Raw genomic sequence first — 25,029 nt, 5'->3', positions numbered from 1 at the left:
GTATTTAATGTAGATACCTTTCTATAGTTACTTGTAACACTCAAGGCATCATATTTTGGATTTACTCATTTTTGCGACCATATTATCCATTCTGGATAAGCTTTGTAGTCACAAATACGATAGTATTCGTATTCTAACCGTACAATTCCATTCAGAATGCTAACAACGATTTCTACCAGTGTTGATCAAGAGCGAAATGCCTTTGATAAGATCCGTAACTTCCCGTTTTCTCACACGATCAACCAGGCTCCCCGCATTCTTACCGAATTCCCCAGGAAATTACAACTTGGTCCATTGCCGAAAGCTCACTCAAGGGTTTTGCTTCATCCCCAAACAACCCTTCTCGAACCGATGCTCCTTGATGTTGCTTCATTATTAACGTGATATTTCACCCTGGGACGTTCCTGGGCCATTCATTAAAGTGTTTCGAGTTTCGAATTGCCGAATACATCAAGAAATATGAAGCAATAGCTTGACCCCTTTCGTAAGGGGGGCAGACCTGTATTGAAAAGGGAGGAAAAGTGTAGTGTTGAAAGGCCAAAGCATTATGTGATCTTATTAGAACCTTCATAGTGCTAAAGGTCTTCGAGATATTACGAGAAAAATTGTTACTTTCATCCCTGGTCTCCTCTACCAACATATGTAAAACTTATAAAATTTTAATCGCCATACATTTCTGAAAAACTATAACAACTACCTGAATTTTCGTTCCTTCAAAGGAAAGACTTCCATAATGATTTGAATGAAAGAAATATTTTGAAGAAGCTTCTTTATTTCCAAATAAAATTACCTCCACGTGAATGTAAAGGTGCTTTCGTAGAACAAACTCAATCCAGACCACATCGCTTTCGATGATGCACTAGAGCGTCGAATTCAGAAGACAAATAATAAATTCATCCGGCATTGCAATATTTCGCACACCTAATTAACAGAACCATGCCAGCCAATTAGTAATTCTCAGAATATTTCTATCCCTCTGTTCTCCTCTTCATCGTGCATGCAGTTTTGCTAGAGCCATGTACCATTCATCAAACAACAGCTGCTCCATTAAAGTAATACGCAGCAATTCTCTATTTTCTCCAGTTTCTCTTTATTTATTAATCTCACTTTTTTTCGCTGTTAACAACACTCGGGGTTTTTATTCATCCGGCAAACATGACGTGGTAAATCGCTCGAAATATAAACGGAAAAGAAAATCCACAGGGACTTCGTTCTTTAAGTCCGACCACAAACGTAAGTATGTTTTCTGCACCGCTTGTCGGCCTGCCATTTCTGGTTTTTCCTGTGAAGTTGCGCCATATATGTCAGTGGAAATTGCGCTTTTATAGACAGAGTTTAAGGATATTCCGGTTAACTGACATGAAAAGGATTTATTTTTCTAGGGTAGAAGTCTGACAGAAAAACTCGGAATTTGCTGTATCGTAGATCGAAAACACTAAAAATTAGATTTGCTGAAGCAATGAAAATCTTTTTCTAGCCAAAATCCATAAACTACACTGAAATTCCTGCAGCGAGTTATAATTTTTTTCTGTGCCTGTACAGGTTCTTATTTTAATGAGCTGAAACGTAGTTTTATGCTGTAGTATCTAGCCCTCAAATTCTATATCGAACTGGAAGAACTTCCATCCCACAAACCTCCCATAGTGCAAGCCAGAGACATCATTATGAAAATTTTCCGCTTCTTCAGAAGTTCAGCAGCTTCAAAGGAGGAACTGTGGCCGTGCACGCTAATTTCAATCATCCCATTTCCACGCGTCCCCTTTCTCAACAAGTTTTTTCTTCTTCTTCCATCCAGGAAAGCCTCGATTCAATTAAAATGAACCAGAATAACTTGAAAGCTCTCTTAATTGATTCACCCTATTTGATTCCAACTCCGAGACTTATTTCCTTAATAAAAAAGACAAGGAGTTTCGCTTTGAATTCGAATCGTTCGTTCTGTGATGTTCGGGCTGTGAAAGCTGTGAGGAATAAGAACATATTATCATTTGAAGGAACGACTCAATTATCCGATGCAAAGGCGAGGTTGGATTTCACATAAATACACGTTAATTTTTATGTTCGTTCTGTAACGATGAGTTTCTATTTGTTCAGAAGTTTTCTCTCCTATGCTGCACCATATGACGCTGTAATTTTACTCTAAATTACAATTTTTTCTGCATATTCCAGCTATTTTACCATAAATTAACCAAAATATCGAAAGTTGGACAGTTAAATTCTTTTGAAGGAGTGATACTCAAAATATCAGCTTTTGATATCGAAATTGAGATTGAACCTTCATGTTATATTCGATGCAATCTCGTCCTAATCCTAAGCCAGAAAATCCTCATTACCCCTTGCTATTGAGATTACTTTGATACTGTAATACAAGACAACTAACAAATAAACAACATCGAAGCAGATGTCTACATCTCAATATTTCCTGGATCTAGGATCTAGTCCATTTTCCTATCTCCCAAAGGTTTCCACTCTTCCAGGTTAAAATACAAATCAACCCCTCAGAGCACTGGTAAGATCACTCTGAATAAAGTAGTATAAAAAACTTCCAGTCTTGAATAAGTAAAGTTTAATTCAGAATTTTCATCTTCCGAGAGCTTTTGTAATTGTATGGAGTATTCCAGAGAGGGAATATCCGGAAATAAGTCTGCATTCCTTATGTTCCATCGAATAAAGATAGAAAACATTCGAGTGAGAAACATATTTGACTTCAGAGGGAATTTTAAAACGGAATTTGAAATTTTTGCTGTTACACACTTGTATCCCTTCGATCAGAATTGATTTAGAAATATAAGATTATTTCAAACTTTGAAAAAACAATTTCATTTCCTTTATACTCTTTAGTCATAAGAATCTATAGAGGCTTTCATTTTAATATCACATTTGGTACCTATTCCTCATAATTTCACAGGGAAAATCACGTAAATCCGTTCAGTTCCACATAACAGAACCTCTTTTACATTTACGACATCGCGAATGGAAATCAAAATTCCGTCAACTTGCATCCGCTCGGTCTGGTTCCACCCATTTTCTTCCACTTCCAGATACGAAACGAAACAGTTGGACTGGCCAATTGCCTGCAATATCTATCGAATCTAATTACTGAATCGTGCAATTTCTTTCTCAATGGTCGTTTTCGTTCTAATCGATGAAATTCGAACGAATCCTTCATCGCTTTAATTTAATCGGCAAGAATTTCTATGAAGTATGTATTGTCACGAAAGTTCGCTAATTGGAATTCAGTACGAGATGCGGTTCGTAAGACTTTCGTGTTTTTCTTCTAGAATTTGGAATTGCCTGGATTGGTTGGGATGGAATCAATATTCATGCACTTCTGCGGCATCGATTGTATTGTGCTTTTAAATGATGGAGCATTCAAGAGAGAGATAATGAATGGTGGGAAATGTGAACTGATTTTTCGCTGTTCTTGGGCTGTGGGGGTGGTATGCGATTCTTTTATCCCAGGCAGTTGTAATGAAGTTTCATTTTTTTCTTACAAAAACGCACCCTCATTTCAGAGTAATTCGAGAATTTATTTTTTCCGTTTGGTTTCAACTTGCGTACTTTTAATTTCAATTCAGGATTCCTACATAGTTGAAAACCGTTTTTATGCCTTCTCGAGTGCTGAAAAACAATGTAGCACCTTGAAAAACATCCTGAATTCGAAAATAACCGAATTTTCGAAAGCTGGTACGGATAAGCAGTCGAAACAGCTTCATCGATGCGAATTTTATCGATTTTCGGCACATGGGAGACATTCCGTTTCCACCCCCACCAATGAGTACAAAAAGAGATGTCCCCCCGCTCATCCAGCTGAGTATTTGATTCGTAAATCAGTAGTGATTCCCTATTTAGTGGCCATATTCGAGTGATTCTTGAAATTACTTTTCAAAAGTCTAATCTGAGGTACCCCACGGTAACTTTATGCGCTCAATAAGTAACTAGTGCCAGAGAAACCGCTCGAGACAACTTCCGTCCACAGAGTCTATAGGTTAGACAGCAGTCAGCAATTTCAATTGGGAACCTCTGTTTCAACCCTTTATCCTATCTAGTTCCTACCACTTCTGGGAGTACGACTTTCTGGCTGGCGTGAAAATCTGTTGGAAGCAGAAACGCGAGTGGTAAACTTGTGTGTCTTTTTAACTATCCTAATGAGTTGTTGGAAGCCGAAATTAGAGTCGTGAACAATTGGTCGCCCTTATTCCTTGTCTTTTCTCGTTTCTCTTCGATGGGAGTACGATTTTGGCTGGCGTGCAAACACGCTGGAAGCAGAAAACGTAGTAGAGAACCGTTTCCCGACGCCGTGCTTAGTTTCCCAACCCTGCAATCCCGTAATTTTGAAACTGAACCCTGTCAAAATTGCCCGTTAAGTGTGAGTCTTGGTTCTGGCTGTCGAACGAATCCGTCAACGATCCCATCCACTTATCCGTCTCCGAATCCGATAAATCGCCGTCTAAAAATCGAACAGATCCCGAACGCGGTAATCCGTTTTGTCAACGTCGTCGGCCGCCCAGTTAAAATTGAAAATGTCGCAGATCAGACGTCAAGGGATGGCGGAAAAGATGGGCGTCAGGAAGCTAGTCGCGAAATGAATATTCGATTATGGAATCGCGTTGCGGGTCGCACGGGGATTCCGATCGTTAGAAATTTATTGGTCGCAAATTCTCGTGGAATATTTATCTTCTCGCAAATCCAAAAGCGACGCTGGGGACGGCGAAATCTCGGACGAGATGCTGGAAATAACCTCCAAGCTCCGCTGAGAGGTAGGATCTACTCCAGGGGATGTGGTGCGGTGGATATCTCCCTAGGGACTAGTAGCATAGACCGAAATCGTCATTCGTTTTAGATATGGGTCAATTTTTTTTAATGTAATGATTTCGTTATTCAAAATCTTCTTGATTTTGGTTCTATAGAAACCTGCAGAATATCAAGGTAAGCGAAGAAGTGGTGCTACAGGGGAAATCATTGAGTCTGTTTACTTCATAGGAAATTCAATTTCAAATTACAATAAAAATGAAATGATCCATCATCAGTTAGTAGGCAGTAGAAACGAAGGAAAATCATAAGTGATGAAGTTACCAGGAAAGATTTCATCTTGCTTTTAAATAATACAATTGAGTTTCCTGGCAGGTGGCGCTAGGGTTTAGTCGACCACCATAGCGTTTGCTGGCGTCAAATTTTCATCGAGGTATGAGTTGTGCTGCTCTGACGAGGCCAAATAAGACTGAAACAATGGCCAGCTTCTTCTCGATGGAATGAGCCTTTGTAAAAACCTTCAGATACTCATTTCAAGAGCTTATTTGCCATATATATCCTCCGTTTAATGAATCAAAATAACGAAGAATTCGATTTTATTTGAAATCAACGGTTCATTTACGTTGACCAGAATAACCTCTCCAATACCTCTTTCTAAAGATCGGGAATTAATTCAAACTAAGTTTTTATACCTCTATTAGCACGACACTTATCGATTGCCGATTCTGAATATCAAGTAATAATCCTGATAAATCATTGCTGCCAGATATAGATAGGTACCTACTGATTGTACGGCGGAAACAGCGTTCGAAAAGATGGCCTCAGATTTATAAAAGCGGTTGAATCCAATGAATAATTCATATAACGACGCCATTTTTCCGGTCATTTCCTCGATAACTAGCATGAAGAAAGTAAGAAAACCGAATCATAACTGTATACGTCCTCTGGGAATGGGAAAAAGCTTAGATCTGCCAGACGTAACATAGATACTTATCCGCAATTTTACAGAATTGAATCTTCTAACCTACTGAAAGAGAAAATCTTTGAATTTTCTTCAGCTGTTAGTTGTACACAGTTCTCCTCCTTTTTGTGTATTGTTTTGCGTATGTTAAGGTTGAAAACTTATTTTTTGATTGAAAATTCTTCGGAGCATTGTTTTTTTCGTAAGAATGAAGGAACCTTCGAGCTTACGTTCTGTTTTACTTATATTTCAGCTAATCAGTTGAGATTTAAATTGTTCTAGAGCTTTTTTCCTTTTCTACGCTACTGGACTCAATAACATGATTATTTTTGAAGTAGTTTTCATTATTGAGTACAAAGACAAACATACAGATTTATAAAACTACTGCATAACAATTCTTTTGAAGGCATTCGATTTCAGAACATTATCCATTCTTTCCTTGCAATATTTCACTTCACTTTTACAGTACTACAAAATGGGAATAATTCGAGAATGACTCAGACAATTTACTGTACTACTTTGTCGACCACAAATATTTGGGCTGAATGAATCATGTGAAATTTGAACAACGCCAGTATCTAGAACTCAGTCCAAGAACACTGCACTGATCTCATTCACTATTCAATCAAATTAATTTACGGGCAAAAGCAATTTTAGGCGTAGACTGCGGTGTATTATATTATGTAAAACAGTTTTGATAACTGTAGAAGTTGAAAATAGTTTAAATTTCACAGAACCTCATCGGTCGAGGTCTTTTTGACAACGAATTTCCCTAAATCCAAAGTGAATCGAAAAGGACCTAAGTTTCTCTTACATTACTTCTGAAGGAGGTACCATAATACACACATTCTGATGTTTTATCATCCTAAGAAATATATTGCTCGACAATTAAGATTCACCTTGTATATTATAATAGTACTTACATCCCCAATGATAAAGAACGAAGTAGAAATTCTTCATTCCTTCCAAAATATTTCAATTTCATACAGAGAAAGATCCAGATTGACGACTTGTCCGATGACACAACACTTGAAAAATTCCAAGTTCAACAGGTGATATTTAAATTACCGTAAGGTTGTTTATCTTTTATCCTAATTTATGGATACAGGAGGTGTAATAAGTCTTGAAGCAATGTGGGTGCGCCATGTCGTAATCTTTTATTACATCAAATAAGTAATTAACAGCGAAATTTATTCTGCAATACCTCGTAGAGTACACATCAGATATTTGAAAGTGAAGATATGCTCACATTTCTTCCCACTGATCAGGAAAATTTCTAGGTTGATATGCATAAAGGTCGAAAATTCAGAACAAAAACATAGAGAGAATAATACCTCGTGGACATATGTATGCGGGCCATATAACTCGAGGGAGTACTCTTCATTTTATGTAGCTCTAGGCTTCTCAATTTTCATATAATGAATATTTCTACATAATATACTGAAGTGTTAAATAGGGGTCTATAGATGCGAAGAAGCTTCGAAAATGATGAACTAATGTGTGAAATACATATGCTGATTTTCCTTTTTATAAGGACTTATTAAGATTTATTGATGAAACTACCATTATAAAAGGAACATTCCGATCTTATCACCATATAATGGGTGATATAATCCTAATTCTTCAGAGCGCTTCTTCTATGTTAGATAATGAATTATGTAAATGATGACTGATCCATAACAATGTATTTGAGTATATACCCATACCCATATCATAAATTCAAACTTTCCCTCAGTGATAACTTTTAACATTCTTAACATTCTTTGCAGTGCTCACTGATATTGACATCAATACCTACGATGACAGTACTCTAGAAGCGCCGTCTGTTACATCCTATAGACTTAGCAAAGACGTTCTGTGCATTCAACCACCCTCGTTGCGACCATCAGGATCCTTCAGATCAACGCGAGACAGCACACCAGTCAACTCTACCAAGAGATGTCAGCCGAAAATGGAAGAGAGACCATGTCATTTCATCAAATACAGAGGTGAGCCACAGGAAGTTTGGCATCTCTAAATCAAATGGTGCAGATGGAATTGTGCTCTAAAGATTTCATCTTTTCTTAAATTTTTTATCGATTTTTTCTTTATTACGAAATCCATATCATAACTGTATAATATCTCATTTATGTGAAGATGTCGTAGAAGGACATATACACAGTGAGTAATCAGAATTCGTCATTGTCCAAATCATCTTCAGCATCAATAAGTCTATCTAATTCTGACACAAAAAGTTGCCTTTTCAACACTCCACTCCTCATGGAGGGTGTAGGAAAAGCACACAAAAAATTTCGTAATTCAAAATGAAATCGACATGTAACAGCACTTTTCTACATTAGTTACTAGTTACTAGGTACCTAGGATATGAATTTTGTGCGTTACTTTTTATCCACTCTTAGTATGGTTATATATTTTTTTAATAGACATCTTGTTGTCTTATGCCTTTATTTACGCTTTTCTCGAAGTAAATGAGTAAAAAACTCTAGATACAGATGTTTAAGAAAAAAGAAACCGACATACTCTCACCTAAAGACAATATTTACTTCAAATCAATAAAGTTTTCTGAATTTTCATCCAGCAAATTGAATCTTACTTGGGTAAGATGATTTGTGAATTATTCGTTGAAATATCATGTTTCCATGATTTGTTGCGTCGAAAAGCGGGGAAAATATTGGCAGTATTGAATCATTCGCAGTATCAAACAATAGCAGTAATTCGATAAAATGGGGTTTAACAAGCGTAGGCTGGCAATCAGTGCGCTCTTTTTATACACAAACAGGATCGATGAGCTGTGATAGTCGGAACAGGATATATTTTCGACAGTACACCATATTTCACAGCAGTTGTGGTGTGCTGATCGGCATTTTCTAGCCATTCGTATACATCCAGTTACATTTCTCAATGTATTTTTGTTAACAGAAATGTTTTCTATATGTTTATGGACAGAATCAATGTTATACTTTATCTTTAACTAAAATATACAGCGTGTCTCACTGAAATAGCTTCTCTGTAGACCGGCAGATTCGAATTATATATAAAAATGCTGGTCTTTTTGATTGAAGGGGAACAGCTTCTAAAATACAATTCGGGGATTGTAACACTAAGGGTTGAAGCGATACGGTTTGAAATTTGATCTTAGAAGTTGTTTTTGGAATAAAAAATCGATGTGTCCACTTTCATCAAATGGACAATAATCATAGCATAAATTTAGTATGATATTATTTTTGTTTCTTTTTTCCAGAACGATCTTATAGCGACATCCAGAGAGTGGACAAACGATCGCTGCGCACCCTAGGAATGAACCATCCTGAGATGAGATTGAAGTAATCATCCCGCAAGATGTCGCACCTAGTCATAATCCAAAGCCATCTGAAACATATTATTCGAACGCAGTATCCCCCGAAACATTTGATATACGTATTCCCCATGTACTCGGATGTTTATCGATTAGATATTGTTATTCAATACTACCTTTTAATACTTTTTGTAACTTTGTGGTACCCTGTCACGCCATAGCAAGTTTTCATGACATTTTGTAGTGTTCAGATCGAGATTGAAAACATTTATGGTATTTTTTTCGTCAAAGATACCTTTAAATTTCCGTTTTTCATATTTCACGATTTCTATTTTTTTCTTCAGAATATCCCTTAAGTAGAAAATATTCGAATATGTTACTCATTATTGTCAATCAATGTTTGTGATATTAATGATAGTTGTAGTTGATACGTTTGAAAGACTCCATCGTTTCTTCTGCTTGTGTTGGTATGGATTTCTTCCATCGAACGTCATTGGCAGAAAGAATGGAAGTGATAAGAAATTATATAGAAGCATATTGTTTAATTTATATAGGAATTTACTCATGTTAATTAGGACGACCTGAAACGAAATGTTCTGATTTCGAATAAAGATAAATATGCTGATGTTGTGTTTTTCTTCTCAAATGTATAACGTATATTTTAATTGTATGAATCCTTATGATCAAAGGCTTAAATTTCATCTATCCATATAAGAGTTATGGATACAAAGTAGAAAAAATACAATAATATCTAAATATTGGAAATATTGTGCATATTTCGTTTCGAATATGGCCTCTCAAAATGGCAGTCGATTCAGAAAGAATATTTCATTTTTAAAACTTATTCCTACTTTTTAATCGACCATATTTCATTTCATTAGGCAACTTAACTTCAAAAAAGTAGTACAAATAAAGAAAATCGATTGTTGAGATGAACATGCATGGCCAATAAGTTATTAGATAGATATAGATATAGTATAGATATGTAGGCGCTGAATCCAAAGCGCAATATTTATCAGTCCAAATCAAATTGCTCTAGTTAATGGATAATTTAGCCTTGAAAGTATCACTGATGCTTCAAATATTGGTAAAACTGCTCGGTTTGACCACAGATCAAGCTGATCTGGACTAAAAACAACGATTGGGCGAATGTAGGCACAAATGAGAAGTTTAAGAAGACTGCGAAACTATAAATCGGGCTCTAAAATAGGTTAATTTGCGAAAACATATCATATTTCTGAAAAAATATTCAAATACCTAAGTTAAACGGATTCTAGAGAAGATTAAGGTCAATCGACCCATAGAAAAGTATCTCACGACATCTGGATGTCAAAAAGACTTGGCTGCCAAAGTCTAGAAACCATCTGTAACATGGAAATCGATAAACATTTTCTCCAACTAAAGCTCCATGTACACAGATACCTCTTGATGGCCCGTATGCTGGATTTCAGTGAGCGTGTGATTTTAAAGATGGCGCCACATTGCTGAATCCAGCTTTAGACCGAGCTCAGGGTTGTCAATCAAAGCATAGAGCAACGGAATGACTTTAAGATAAAATGAGCTGTACCATGGACGCAATAAATGAATTAAGCTGATAACAATAAAGATTTAGGAAAGGCGAATAGATATTACCCAATTTAGCGAATATTTATTTCCCATCAAGGTTCCAGATGTCACTACAATAGATCAACAGACGCCTTATCTATGCTTTTTCCGTTTGGTTGATGTCGGATTCTTCTGGACAAGATCTTATCACAAGAAGTAAACTTATGTATTCCTTAAATTGAATAATGTCAATGATTGAAATGGAATCAAGACTTCCAAAATCGAGGTGACAGGTGCAGGCCCATGTTTTGCCCCTGACCTTGAATTCCGCCAATGGGATTCTAAAGCGCGTTGCTACGACCAATGAAAGCGATATTCACGCCAGGGTCAACAAATCCTTGTGAAATAGCCGAGTTTTGTAAGCGGCCATGTTGAAAACAACCTTTACTTGTACGTTCGCTATTTTTCACGATTTTACGTTATTTATCGACTAATCTGATGACAAACGATAATTTGGAAGATATCGATATATGTTTTTGTGTGCACCAGTGACTGTGTGTGCAGTGGAACAGATTTTCCAGCTCTATATCGGTTGTGTTTTGGACTGAGTATATCAAAGGACCTTGAATGAATGTTTGGCTTGAATATGACTGTGAAGACATTTTAGGAGACGTTTCATTATGAAATATTTCAGTACAGGTAATAACCCTAGTTTTAATATGCTCAGCATGGTTATGTAACATTCTAGCCTACGAAAAAGCCAAATGTCCAAGAGTTGAAGTTATGAACGAAGAGTTAGGTTAGATCAGTTTTGAAGTATTCTAGCCTAAGTGCAACTGAGACGGAGCACGCTTGATATTGACAAGTGAACTTTTCGAGTCCCATCGATCATTTGTAACACTCCTATCATAAAATTATGTTACCTTTGTGTCAAAATTTTTTAATTAACAAATATATATTGTTATTTGGTTAGTCTTATTCTTCTTCAGTTTTAGAAACAAGTTTCTATTTTTAGTGTTGGGAAACAAACTGGCATCACTTAGGTACCATCGACATTTCTACATATTCACCAAAAGTGATGGACATAAGAGGTTGTTCCACCTTGGCCTTGACGAAAATGCTTCAGGATCGCATAGCCCAAAATAATCTGATGGATTTGTTCATAAAATAGATATGAAAAGTTATTGATAGTAATTATATGAGTGCATAGGAAGAAATAAGCTTTCATGAAGAAAAATCGAACGAATGTAAAGGTCGAAACAACTTTCCAAAGATTGTTTTTGTAGAAATTCCCGAAGTAAGCAAGATACAGCAAGAGCACCAGACCAAGACCCAATATAAAAGACAAGAAAGAGATTAATAAGTGTAATTGCTCATTGTGTAAGCATTATGACGTATAAAAAATGGTGTCAAGATCTCAATGCGACCTGCATTCTATTTGTTTTTGGTATATGAAAACAAATCAGCAGATAAAGTTCTTTTTATCGCGCTTCAGTGGGTAGAACATGGTAGCCCAGATTTAAAATAATTTTTTAAGATCAGAGAGGGCGTTTCGCCTCGATCATAGTTGATGCCGCAGGAGAAAACTCTGTGGAAATGTCAAGTGAAGGACAATTTGGTTTTCCATATTGTTTTGGCACGTGAAAAGAGTAGGGTCAAGAATTCTTTGAGTGTGAGAGTTTTGGTGATGTCAACATTCAAAATACGCAAATTACAATTGTTGAGACTGAACACATGGATAGAGACGATAGGGTAGAAAACTTATGATCGTTTTTCTCTGGTGTACATCCCTCAATCGCATGGACTCGTTGAAATCTGAGGAGCATGTGGAAATTTGACGATTTTCACATATGCACAGACTGTTTATCTTCCCAGGAACGGCTGTGGTTATTACCATGGTGATCCGAGTCCCTAACGACAGCCGTCTTTTCCTCGGCTGTGTGGTTACAGGGAGGAATTGATCTTTTTGGCGCTTCCAACAGAGGGGGTCTTCGTGAATTCCCAATTATGGATGAGGAGATGATTTCAGCTTGTTTCGACATGAATTGACTCGGATTATGTTCGTTCTTTTCGAGCCTTCTCAGTTTCGCACTAGGAGGCTGTGAGATCTGAGCTGAATTTGGGTTATCTCGGTAATTTTTTGAGGATCTAGACGGGTAAACAATTCTGTACAAGAGGGAATTATTTAACACTTTGAGATGTTTCTCGGAAACCTGGTAGATATCAAAATACCACGGTGAGATCATTTTTCCATGTACGAAAAGTATCTTGTACTTAAAAGTAAAATTAAATCGAATTTAGTTCATTTTGAAACAATAACCAACATCCTATCCTGAGAATACAGTTACTTCGCTGGACTTACCTAACTTACAAACAGCAGAGAAATCATGGATGTTCAGTTGGCTCATGTAGCCTTTCGTCCCAGTTCTCGATCTTTGACGTCCAAAGTTTGAGACTGAAGAACGATGCAAGTCCTTGCCTTGAGCAATTCCGCCACCAAGGTGGAAAAAATCCCAATTCACATCGAGTGAAATTTTGGCAGCAGTTGCTGAACCTCCTTCGCGACTTGGCGTTTCCTCCCAATAAATATACCATTTATGCTTTTTCAAGCTACCGGTCATGTATACGCGCCAGCGAATATTCACCTCTGTCTGCCGTCGAGGACGCCATAAATGCATGATTCATGTAATTTCAGAATCATAGAAGCCGATGATGACCTTCGGAGACCACTGTAACGAGTGAAAATTCATAAGAACGTGACCTCGTTTCGTTTTCGTTTAGAGTCGAGATGAAAATGGGAAAGCAGTTTCGTTTTCAATTTCCCATTTTCATGTGCCGAGTTGGGGCAGGTCAGGCTTTGGCGTCACGGTTCTATACAGCGCTTTGAAAGATCCTTCTCTCTTGCGACATCATTGGATTGGTCTTTTCTGATTTCTGTATACGTCACTAATTCTTCAGTTTGTACGAATTTTGGTCCACTTTTGGATATAGGTAATAAACCTTCGGAATCATCAGAATTTACAAATATGATGAAACGGAAATGAATTCATGCAATTCAATAAAAAACTGCTGCCATATCAACAAGTGACGTTCGAAACTAACGAAGAAAAATTAAGTTCTAGTTCGAAATTTTCTGAAAGACCAGAATTCATAAGTAGTTCTTTTCACCCTCACTACAAAGTATAACAACCACGTGCACCAATAAGTCTATCTTCTCTGCATGACCTCAAAGTTATTGCGAAACTACTGCTGAACCTGATGTCAAAGCTCTTTCGTCTGTGATCTGTGGGCATCAGAGGGTATTTGTGATTGATCCCAAACATGCTTCGAGATCTTCGAGGCTATGCTAGATGTGGCATATGATGGTTTCCTCAATCACCAGGTAGAATCCATGCGGGAGAGCATTTTTCTCCGCGTAAAATTGTGGTACTTCTTCGTTGATAACATCATCAACGTATATCTGTGAGTTCACAATAGGAAATCAGGAAATCAGTCCTGTCATCGAAACAAATTCCACCACAAACCATAATTGTGCCTCTCAAAGGGAATGTACTTTTTGAACAGTGACCACAGACATGACTACACTAGTACTCGATGGCTGTCAGAAAGATAGCCACATCTACATTGCCAGGGGACTAGTTCTGACTGTGGTTTGGGTAATTGAAGTACCAGTGGCATCTCGAAGAAGTAGCCATTCCTAAGGAGCTGAGAAGCTGTGTTGCCACCGAAATAATTGAAAAATGGTCTTCTACGGGCGTTGTAGCACGTGGTCAACCATTTCTGGATCTTTGACGAATAGTTCCAGTCTTCCAGTGGCGAAGTACCGCATCAAACGAACACGCCGACTATACGAAAATCGTCTATATCTAGATTCATCTGAGAAGAATACAGACCTCCATGGAAAATAACATCCGAAGTTTTCGACGAACTGTTTCATTTGAAACCAAAACACCAGAAGCGTTCAAAAGCAGCTGTTGCATGATTCGACAAGGCTCTTTACAGTCAGAAACCGATCTTGTGTAGAAATAGTAGATCTTGACCGTCTACTCCTCAGAACGTTTCCAGTTTCTCGATATCGATGGTCCTGTAAGCTACGCTTTCACTAACTCGAAAAAATTCGCAACATCTCTCTGATTACGGTTATACCAATAGTCTTTTGGCTTAATCGGCACTACGTTTACGTCTGAGCATTACAAAACAAATTTTCAGTTTTTCCATCCAAGTCTATTGTATAATATAAAAGAACGTAAAACAATAACTGATGCAAAATTGTTGAAAACGCAAAAGACAAAAACTTGTCTGAAACTGAAAAAGTTACCAAATGAGGGTCAAAAAAACATTCAGATACAAGAGAGTAAACCATTTATTTCTCATAAATGAACACTTGGTGGAGTAGAATCGGCAACTTTTGAACCGGTGACAAAATTTCCTTAGCTTTTGTGGAGCAGTATATATATGCTTGTGTTCGTCAACAACTTGTGTCCCTTTTTAACCCACCATCATCATAATTCTCCACGAAATATTGATGTTTCCGGACAAGAAATCACTTCCTTGTGCGGTGAACTTGACTGAATAGAATATTGATGGTGATCTCAGAACTACTTCTAATTCTCTCCCTCTGTCAGTCGGTCGCCGTTAGAAGCAGCTAATTTCAGCCCAACATAAAATAAATCCTCCACATCCATCTATCTGTCCTCGCGGGGGTAATAAACCAAATTGGTGTTCGAGACTTGCAATAACCAAGAGAAAATTACTGCGAGACCATAAATTAATTGAATGAAAACGTGGGCCAAGCCACGGAGATCAAACCAGGTAGATATGTTAGTAAGACTGCCGGAATGTGGGTAGGTATGTCAGGATGGTACACTCACCTACCATCCACATCTTCGTGGTACTGAATTGAGCGCCGTATATACCGGAGGAGCTGTCTGCGTTTGCGTTGTCGGCGTGAACTTGTGCGTAGTAACACAGTTCTGTACCTAGGTGAGTCAGGTGCAAATCGATTATTACCTAGGTACACTCCGTGACCTAAGCGATGGACATCGTACAGCCTTACGCAATGGTGAAATCGAAAGTCCAGGGAGGGATTCCAACAGAGCGTCGCACGAAAGTAACAGAGGAAAAGAGTGTATTAATTTAACCAAACTGTCTCAGTTGTATATTATCAAATATCAGGATGTAACTTTTGGATGGCAAGAAATCACAGCATTGAGAAGAACTTTAATACGATGCTTTCAAAAGGGGATAATGGGAAAAAGAATGCAATACTTAGAATTTCAAAGTTGATACCATTAAATGGCATACTGATGGTTCAAGAACCACGATAGGGGCTGGCACCAAGTGTGTACTATTGTTACGCAGTTAAGCTAATCCTCTAGTGTTCCTAAAGCAGAAATGCTTGCACTAGAAAGATGCGTAGTCACAAACTTGAGAAGAAACTATCAAAGATTTGACATAGTGATCCATTCTGATAGTCAAGCTGCTATCAAATTACTGAACTCCTATATCATCGACTCAAAGCTAATTCATTCATTCATTCATTGCTGTATCCCGTAACTGGGAATAAATCTACAAAAAGACATAAAAAAAAGAAAAAAAGAACAGATTTATATTTCCTTAGGGCTAATTGCGACTGTGTGCCCTCCTGTGACTGAAGAGACCCAGCCGTAACCTACAGATCCTTCCACACTCCGGGCATGGATAGTCACCAACCAAATCTGGCCGCCACTGTATTCTTCTCGAGTCTCCATTTTAACTGTGCACCATAGACCTCCACTGTGACCTGTCTAACGCTAGTTGTTCCCAGTTATGATTGGCATTAACTGATTTTAGGGATTGATGTAGTGTATCCTTAAACCGCGTATATCTACTGGTTTCCGGGCTCCCTCTGTCAATTCGCCATACAGAGCTATTTTGGGGAGTATTGTGTCTTGCATCCTCGGAATGTGGCCGCTCCATCTGAGTCGGGCCCTCGTTACTTGAGTCTCAATTGTTGTACAACTCGCGCTTTGCAAGACTTCTGCATTCGAAACTTTGTGGAACCATTTGATAAGCATTATCCGTTGTAGATGACGTTGTTGCGTTTGTTCAAGCTGTTTAATATAGGAAGGAAAGAAGGATATTTAATGAAATAGACAAGAACAAAAAGGTTTCTCTTATCTGGGTTGCTGGTTGCTGGTCACTCTGGAATCAAAGGAAACGCCAGAAAGAGAGCTTAAACGCTTCTTACAGGAAAATGTGTAGGTAAGAGTTCATGGAGAAGGAGAAAACCAAAAGGGAAACACTCTGGAGGAATCTGCCAGGAATGGATCATTCCTGGACCACATGGAACACCAATATCCAAAAAGTGTTTAGATCAGAGTAAGACCAAGTTACGCCTCTTCGCAAGAAATTGTAGCCTTATATAGAAAGCATATGAATGGGCTTATCAAAAACTGACAAGTGTGGATTCTGTGAGAAAGAGGAGGAAACTCCTCCATAGCAAGCCTGCGCAAGGAATGTCTTGTACGGGAAAGTTATTGGAGGAATAAGGGTGCAGTTGTGAGAACAGCTCTGATGGGGGATACAATAAACCTTATAAGGTCTCAGTGAAATGAAGCCCTTCACCAAACTACAACTTCTGGATGATTTTACACTAAATTAGAACTAAAACAGATTCGAGTGAGTACAAGAGTCAGCTGACCAAAAGACATCGTAGCTCTCTTGGGTATTGCAACGAGAATGAACCTCAACTTCATCAAAAATTGTTATGACGCACATCATGTTGAAGCCTCTGTATCTTGAACATATAACTGAGGTGGTTTTCGGGCATGCAATGCAATCATTTCGTCTGAGTTTGACTGATTATCTGAAGCACAATCACCACTGAAAAAACAGGTACATTTCCATCGCTTCAAGAAAGCTCAAAGGGAAGTAATTCCCCTTCGTACCATCTTAAGAATGCTATATTGCACTGCATGAAATTCTATCCTCATTGTGCCTATCCTTAAATAGCGAAGCAGCTAATAAAGTGAAGCTATTAATTGTGGCTGAAATTCCTGTGTGAATATCCTGACCATATCCGTTTTATTCAACTCCCCGCTGGTTCCATGGACCGATACCTTGCGCGTTTTTTCTTTCGAGTATGAAAAGAACAAATCGACTGTGGGGAAAGTTACGTTCGTTCACAGGCTGGCAATAAAACATTTTGGACACGTACAGAACTGTTGTTCTTTGCGATGATGGAATCAATCAGTTTGAACGAGCGACTCGCCACTTCGTTTCTTGCGCAATATTTCCTCATAATTGGAGGATATTGATCATTATACACTGCTCAAAATATTGAAGTGTATATTCGAGGGAAATCTCACTCTTTGAACTTGAATCAGATTTTCAGTATTGCTGTTCGTACCATGTAGAGAGGCGTATGTTTGGCGTATTACACAAACAAAATATGGTCCTCATGACGAATAATGGCTTCATTAAAAAATTATAAAGATTAAAGGATCATCGTGGCATCATACAATCATTGAGGGGTTGTATTCGCGCTATACAAGGACCTTTATCAATTCTAGAAAATCTAAGCAGAATGCTCAACTTTTCAGCTTTGACTCGATGTATTTCGAATACCATTCATAAGATTTTCTTGTCCAAAGATGTCAAAATGCCCAATATTGTCTAAACTAACGCGTTTTATCCAATATTCAAATTTAGCTCGTTTCGCTCGTTAAAAATTGTATCGGTGCAAAAACACGAGTAGGGATAACTGTCTCCGATCACTCCAGATCATCCGGTTCGTCTGATAGCTCCCCAATGAGTTTTCGAAGCCGATTTAATGAGATATTATACGTAGATAATTCGACATTCGACCGTATCATTACCGGAATGCTCTCTAGATGTCTGTATGAAACCAGGCTATTACATAATAGCGGTCTCTGTCTGAGACGCTTCCTAATAATACCTTCTATAGCATACCAGACGACACCAGCTCCTAAACCTACGTGAATATCTAATTTCGAACCAGGTGTACCCAAACTTGAAGGCAGGTAGATTGCTTGTGAAAGCATCACACAACCCCTCTTAAAACGACAAGGCAGTTTCCTGACTGAGACACATGGAAATGTTCAGCGTCGAATTGAAATCAAAAGTTTTTTTTTATCAACACTGTCACTGCAATACTAAAATACATACTCATCCTTCCTTACTTCACAACATGTGTGTGAGACTTTATTTCAACCTATTTGTACTCACGAATATTTGCTTTTTCTTGGCCAATTTTAGACTGAAGTTTTTTTTTTTTAAGTTTCATGTTCAGTAGTTTCAAAGATGAGATGGTAGTTGAATGCTTGATTTTTGTATATACTGTAAAGGGTGGTCCATCTAGTGTTTGGAATTTGAACTACCGATTATTTGACTTTATAAACGTCAACTATTCTTTTTGACGTGACTAATATTAAGTTGAAAGTTTGAAGTTTACGAAATGGGACGCTATTCGCTTGAAGAAAGTTGGGAAATATTAAAAACTTATTTCCAAAGTGGTGAGTCTTCTACTCAAACTGTGAGAAATTTAAGAAAAAAATTCGACAAAAAAAATGTTCCAAAAACCCAATTTGTGGATCAATTTGTGAAGCGTGTTCGTGAAACCGGAATGTTGGTGGATAAACCAACACGTGTACGTACACGTCCGGTCCGTTCAACCGAAAATATTGCTGCTGTGGCTGAAAGTGTGCGTGAACAACCATCAACATCAGTTCGCCATCGTTCTCAACAATTGGACATTTCACGCACTTCTTTGATGCGAATTTTGCGTAAAGATCTTGCCATGAAGCCGTATAAAGTTCAATTGGTGCAACAGCTAAAGCCAATTGACCATCCGAGTCGTCTACGGTTCGCAAATTGGGCGGAAAATTGTTTGGCGGAGGATAACGAATTTTATCGAAAAATCGTCTTTTCGGACGAAGCTCATTTACACCTCGGTGGTTATGTTAATAAGTAAAATTGTCGCATCTGGGGCACAGAAAACCCGCACGTCGTCATAGAGAAGCCAATGCACCCACAACGAGTGACTGTTTGGTGCGGACTTTGGTCTGGCGGCATCATCGGTCCATTTTTCTTTGAAAATGAAGCAGAAATCGCCGTAACCGTCAATGCCGAGCGCTACCGCGCAATGTTGAACGATTGGTTCTTTCAAGAAATTGAAGCTGACGACTTGGACGATGTTTGGTTTCAACAGGACGGTGCAACGAGCCATACAGCACACGCCACAATCGATGTTTTACGCCGCATTTTCGGAAATCGAATAATCAGCAGAAATGCTGATGTGAATTGGCCACCAAGAAGCTGCGATCTGACGCCATTGGATTATTATCTTTGGGGAGCGGTGAAAGATAAGTGTTACGCCAACAATCCAGAAACAATTCAAGACCTCAAGACCGAAATTCAAGCTGCTATTGGTGAAATAGAGCCCCAAACAATCGAAAATGTATTAAAAAATTGGGTGGAACGAATAGGCTACTGCCAAGTCAGCCGTGGTGGTCATTTGGCCGAAATTATTTTTCATAAATAAATGTCATGAACCAACCTTTTAAATAAATGTTCAACCATTGAAAAATATTGAGCAGTTTTTTTTTTATAGCAAAATTAAATTCCAATTTTTAAATGGGCCACCCTTTATAAATGAAAGTAGGTGTTTGCCAATACATATTTATATCCAGGGATTTTTCGAATTTCTTCACAATTTCAGCCTCGAAAACCAAATTACCAACACAGTTCATCATTTCCACTTCATTCGGTTGGTAGAGAACAAATTTATTCAACGAATACCCATCATAGAATGATGTTATGATTGGGAAGTGTGCGAGTATGTTCATTCCATCAAGATTCTAATATGGCCTCAGCAAACCAAGAAGAAAACTCAAGTCAAACAACTGATCCTCACTCCGATAGGCTCAGAAGTTATTTTAACATTCCAATTATAATTCTCAAATATGTACCCACTTCTCCCTATCTGGATATTGACCTACTCCATGCACGAAGAAAATACACACTATAGGGTATTCATATTCGATTCCAATTGAAGTTTTGATCAACTAAGTTCTCACAAGTGGAAAATATCCCATATTTGAAGTATTTCATTTGGTTACGTTTGATTAAACCATACTTAAGATGAAATGAACATATTCATGCAATATAGGGTTTAATATAATTATTCATCGGTTATTTCATGTTTGAGGTAATAAAAGAGATTTTTGGTAGTCAATATCCTCCCAATACTATTCCTCCAGTATGACTTTTTTATGCAAAATTTGAGTATGCTAACGAATAGTTGGCTTTCTTGAGGCATTATCATTTTTCTTCATCAGTTCTCATTCATCATTCTGCCCATAGGAAATTGATATAGGTTTCGACTTAACTGATATCTCAACATAATTCCTACTGTGTTATTTTTTGTTTGATCGATGAACACAACTGTCTTCTCGATAAATAGAAGATTATGTTCAAAATGGATGATTAACTGTCACTTAACAGTGGAGTTCATGTTCGTGCTTCATGATTCATGATCAGAAACGCATAATGCTCATAAATCGAAAAAATTCCTATTTCCACCCACGCATTCTGGACCCAACTCGCTCATCTCTAAATATCCGCAGAACGTCGTTCGAGATAAAACCTTCCTACTACAATCCCGAGTGTGTAACAACAGTCAAGGTACCGAAATCGCGAAATATTGAGACAGAAAGCTGTGGCCAGCGCATCGGCCTTGCTAGGGTCCTTCACCGGTTATTACCCCTCATACACCGATGCCACACTCAAGGATCCGTAGGGTGCTAACTCAGCGATCTCGCTGTCTTCCTACATTCGATATTACCTGATTTTCAATTCATGGGGAATTTTTCATATCATACATATTCGATTTGGATGTTTCACGCTTCTGTAGACGAGAATCGAATCAGTTTAAAATGACGATTGATTTAGCTCGTGGACTGATATGATTATTATTGATGTTTTATCCTCAATCACTCAACGGGAAAATGATAATTATACAGGGTGTCCCGGGAGAAACTGTACATACACTTATCTTAGCTGAGTACGGATTGACTATAAAAAAATAATTTCTGGATCTCCCCAGAAAGCTACAGGGTGATTTTCGAAACTCGTGGAAATACTGAGCCCATCATCAAAGCCAAACGTCGGAATTTATTGAAACTTGGAAGGTTATTGACACATGCTGGGATCGAGTCAGAGAGATATCAATTATTTCGAAATTCCAGGACCGGGCTCATTAATCCTCCTTCAAAGTGTTCAGGGTGAAAATATCACTTTGTATTTCTAATTTCAAATAATTGTTTCGCTTGTTAGAAAGAACAGAAATTAAGCTTCAATAAAAGGTATCACACAAAGTTGTCACTTCTACAATTCTTTTCTTATGGATTTTTGAGATTGGACAAAGTTCGAAAAATTCAATTTATTCATATAAATAGGACAGATATTCCTACTCTATCACTCGAAAGAGTATGTACTCTCCCCGCACACCCTGTTTAATTTCGTTTCAAATTTCAATGCCACCAAATAAAAAAAAAAAAGTTTTGATTCCACCAAGGGCTGCCCAAAAAAAATTATATGATAGACTCACACTATTTTTTAACAGAGAATCACACCTATTTAATATATTTGCCACTATTCATTTACCTCCTATACTCGGTGAGTCTTTGACTGGTACAAATATTTTACCAGTAGATTCTTGGGATCAAAAGAAACACTTTTTTCCAATACCATTTTTTTCGAATCGGCTCGGTTTAAAAGATACAGGCTGTTGGAAAACCATAGGAAAATGTTAATTTTAGTTTTATCTCACAAACGGTTTTATTGAGTGAAATGAATTTCGGAATATAGTTTTTCATTTATTTGATGAATATTTTTCGAACACAAGATATCACCCACGTTTTCCAGTTTTCTCATTATTACCATTACGTACCATAAACATACCAAAAATTCAGAGAACCCAACTCTTGAAACTGAGTTGGACGCTATCTGATGAATATTTGAACGTTTTGTGAAATAAAAGTATTCTTCATATTTTCTCATATAATGCACTGTTTTTGAGTAATTTGATGTTAAAAAAGTATCTGTGAAATTTGAAAAAGTGGTTACTTTGGCTGAATACAACTCTGTTTAAAAGATCCACAGATGTGTGGTGTCATAAATTGAGCTTGTTGTTTTGAAGGAAATTTTGTATTTCCAGAGGCGGCATAGCTCATTATGAAAACTTAAAATGGCTGTATCTTTTCATCAAGGCTGAATCGGAAAAAATGGTATGAGAAAAAAGTGGTCCTTTTGACCTCAAGAATCTACCGTTGAAATATTTGTACGAGTTAAAGACTCACCCTGATAATCAGATTTCAACATAATGGTTGAAAATATGAATCGTGCCTTGAGTTTCTAGGCTCCCACCATACGATAAAATCGATCATCACCCATGGTAGCCAATTTAAGGTGAAGAGCTTGTATCCTTACAACATCGAACGCTTTTCTTCGCCACAATATCCGTTGCAATCGGTGAGCTTTCATTCGATTTCATCTGACAATGAAATAACAGAAAGGAGATGTTTTCTTAAAAGGTTTCCTGAAGATAAGAGTGCATTAGTCGATGTATACACTTTCTTTGATTGCTTTCGTGGGATAACAATGGAGAAGGAAACTGTAGGTGGTAGTATTCCGAATTGGATGAATCAATATCGAAAGCTACGTCAACGGAATGACAGGACAACTCTGGCAGTTTATTATTTGCTCGTGAGAATTACTCTTCTGAATAATTTTCATGATGATGCGCGAAGAAAGATTGAGGTGCTTTGTAAAATGACCAAATTCAAAGAACTCATCGAATTGATGATTTTCATTCGAAATGATTTCTGTGATGTTTCCTATTTGTTTCAGTTTCGATTTATGAATGAAAGGTCGATGCTAACGTTAGGTTGAGTCATGTTACTCATCTACGCGAAGGCTTCATTCCATGTGAAACTGATAGAGTGGTGTTGAATCACCCGAGTGAAAATATTACTTCACGCAAGGTCCAAATCCTGGTTTAAAACGGTAACCCAATAAGTATACTTTGGAGATTAACTTCTAGAGTTTATACTCATCCAATTATTTTGAAATTGCATTATTACAAGCAGTAAGGTATCGATCAGCACAAGCTCGTTGTGCAACTGTAGTTTTAACTATTCGATTGAAAGGATAAGGGATCCTTAAAATATTTCGTTTATTTGGGTGAAACAATTTTTTCTCTGCCATGGTGGAATAAAAGTTATGTCTTTTTGAATATGGAAAATCAGGACAAATATATCCTATCTACTGAAGAATGAAATGAGCAGAACACTAAGGGTGTTTGTATCTCGTGTCTTCAAGGAAAAACCCTTTACCTACATCATATTGATCGATTTAGCACATTCGACATATGCATTACAGCATAACATTTTATCCAGCTTCTTCCCAGGGGACTTCTCCATCAAATCTATCCTTCGAGGGTCAAATGAAATATCGCCTTGGACACAAGACTCAATTTCCGAAAGGCCAATGTTGTGCTCTTCAAGGAAAAACAGACGCGTAGCTAACAGATATTCCTTTGAGATTACGTTTTGTTGGTAGTTCCGACAATCAACTTAAACGGCAATGTAGCGACTGACAAATGCGTGGTGTCCGAAATCACATTTGCAGTTGATTAGATTATTAAATCGGGTTATGTGAGGAAAATTGACGTGGTTATTGAATTAGGAATGAAGTTTGGAGCTCTTTTATGCCTTTAGTTCGAAGTGTTTCTAGCAGCTGAGCTGAATTCGTACTGAAATGTTCGGAATTGAGGGAGAAACATAGGCTGGATCAAAATCTGACGTTTCAGGCTTATATTTCAGTTTATACACGGAATAAACATACGGGTTGTGAATGAATAGTTTTGTAAAACGAATTGAGGGAATTGAGGCAATTGTAGGGGAACACTATCAACATTTTTGGAGTGCTGAAAAGCTGACAGAAAAATTTTTGAAGAATCACCTCTTAAATTTTTCAACTCTTCATTTACACCCTGCGTTTATGGCTTGATTGAGAATAATACAGGTTTTCGATATGATCTCATATATCAAACAATTTTATTCGTTTCATCCCAAAACAATAAGGAAAAATCTTCGAAAAGGCAATAGGGATAAAATTTGGAACCAAGTAATTATTTTTAACGAAAATGATGATATTTATGAAATTTTGGAGGCAAATACAAAGCCGCATAACGCTCCTGATTTCATATATTTTGTTACTACTTCAACTCAGGTTTCACTCTCAAATTTTTGATGTATTTTGAGTTTATATATACAAAGTTTAGTGGGAAAATACCTCATCCTGAGATCGACCAAATTCGTTTTCTATCTGTCCATTCTTACGAACGTTAAGAGAGGTTCATACACGGCTAAATTATTGCAAATAACTATCGCCCGATCTCAATTACAGTGGAAAT

General features: G+C 37.5%; 2 protein-coding genes across 2 annotated transcripts in view; both read left to right on the top strand.

Moving 5' to 3' along the window:
• The window catches only part of LOC123311767, a 51,700-nt gene extending 42,070 nt beyond the window's left edge, over nucleotides 1–9,630 (top strand). Inside the window, exons 4-5 of the mRNA XM_044895852.1 lie at nucleotides 7,480–7,698; nucleotides 8,952–9,630. Coding sequence (XP_044751787.1) covers nucleotides 7,480–7,698; nucleotides 8,952–9,037 — 305 coding nt within the window. The 3' untranslated portion in view covers nucleotides 9,038–9,630. The remainder of the gene's footprint in view (nucleotides 1–7,479; nucleotides 7,699–8,951) is intronic.
• A 1,334-nt stretch (nucleotides 9,631–10,964) lies between these two features.
• Nucleotides 10,965–25,029, top strand: part of LOC123312191 (nuclear receptor coactivator 2) — a 175,397-nt gene continuing 161,332 nt past the window's right edge. Inside the window, exon 1 of the mRNA XM_044896467.1 lies at nucleotides 10,965–11,249. The gene's annotated coding sequence lies outside the window, so the exon portion shown is untranslated. The remainder of the gene's footprint in view (nucleotides 11,250–25,029) is intronic.

This window comes from Coccinella septempunctata, chromosome 4 (genome assembly GCF_907165205.1).
Source record: "Coccinella septempunctata chromosome 4, icCocSept1.1, whole genome shotgun sequence".
Lineage (NCBI taxonomy): Eukaryota > Metazoa > Arthropoda > Insecta > Coleoptera > Coccinellidae > Coccinella > Coccinella septempunctata.
This window is presented reverse-complemented; position numbering and strand designations above follow the sequence as displayed.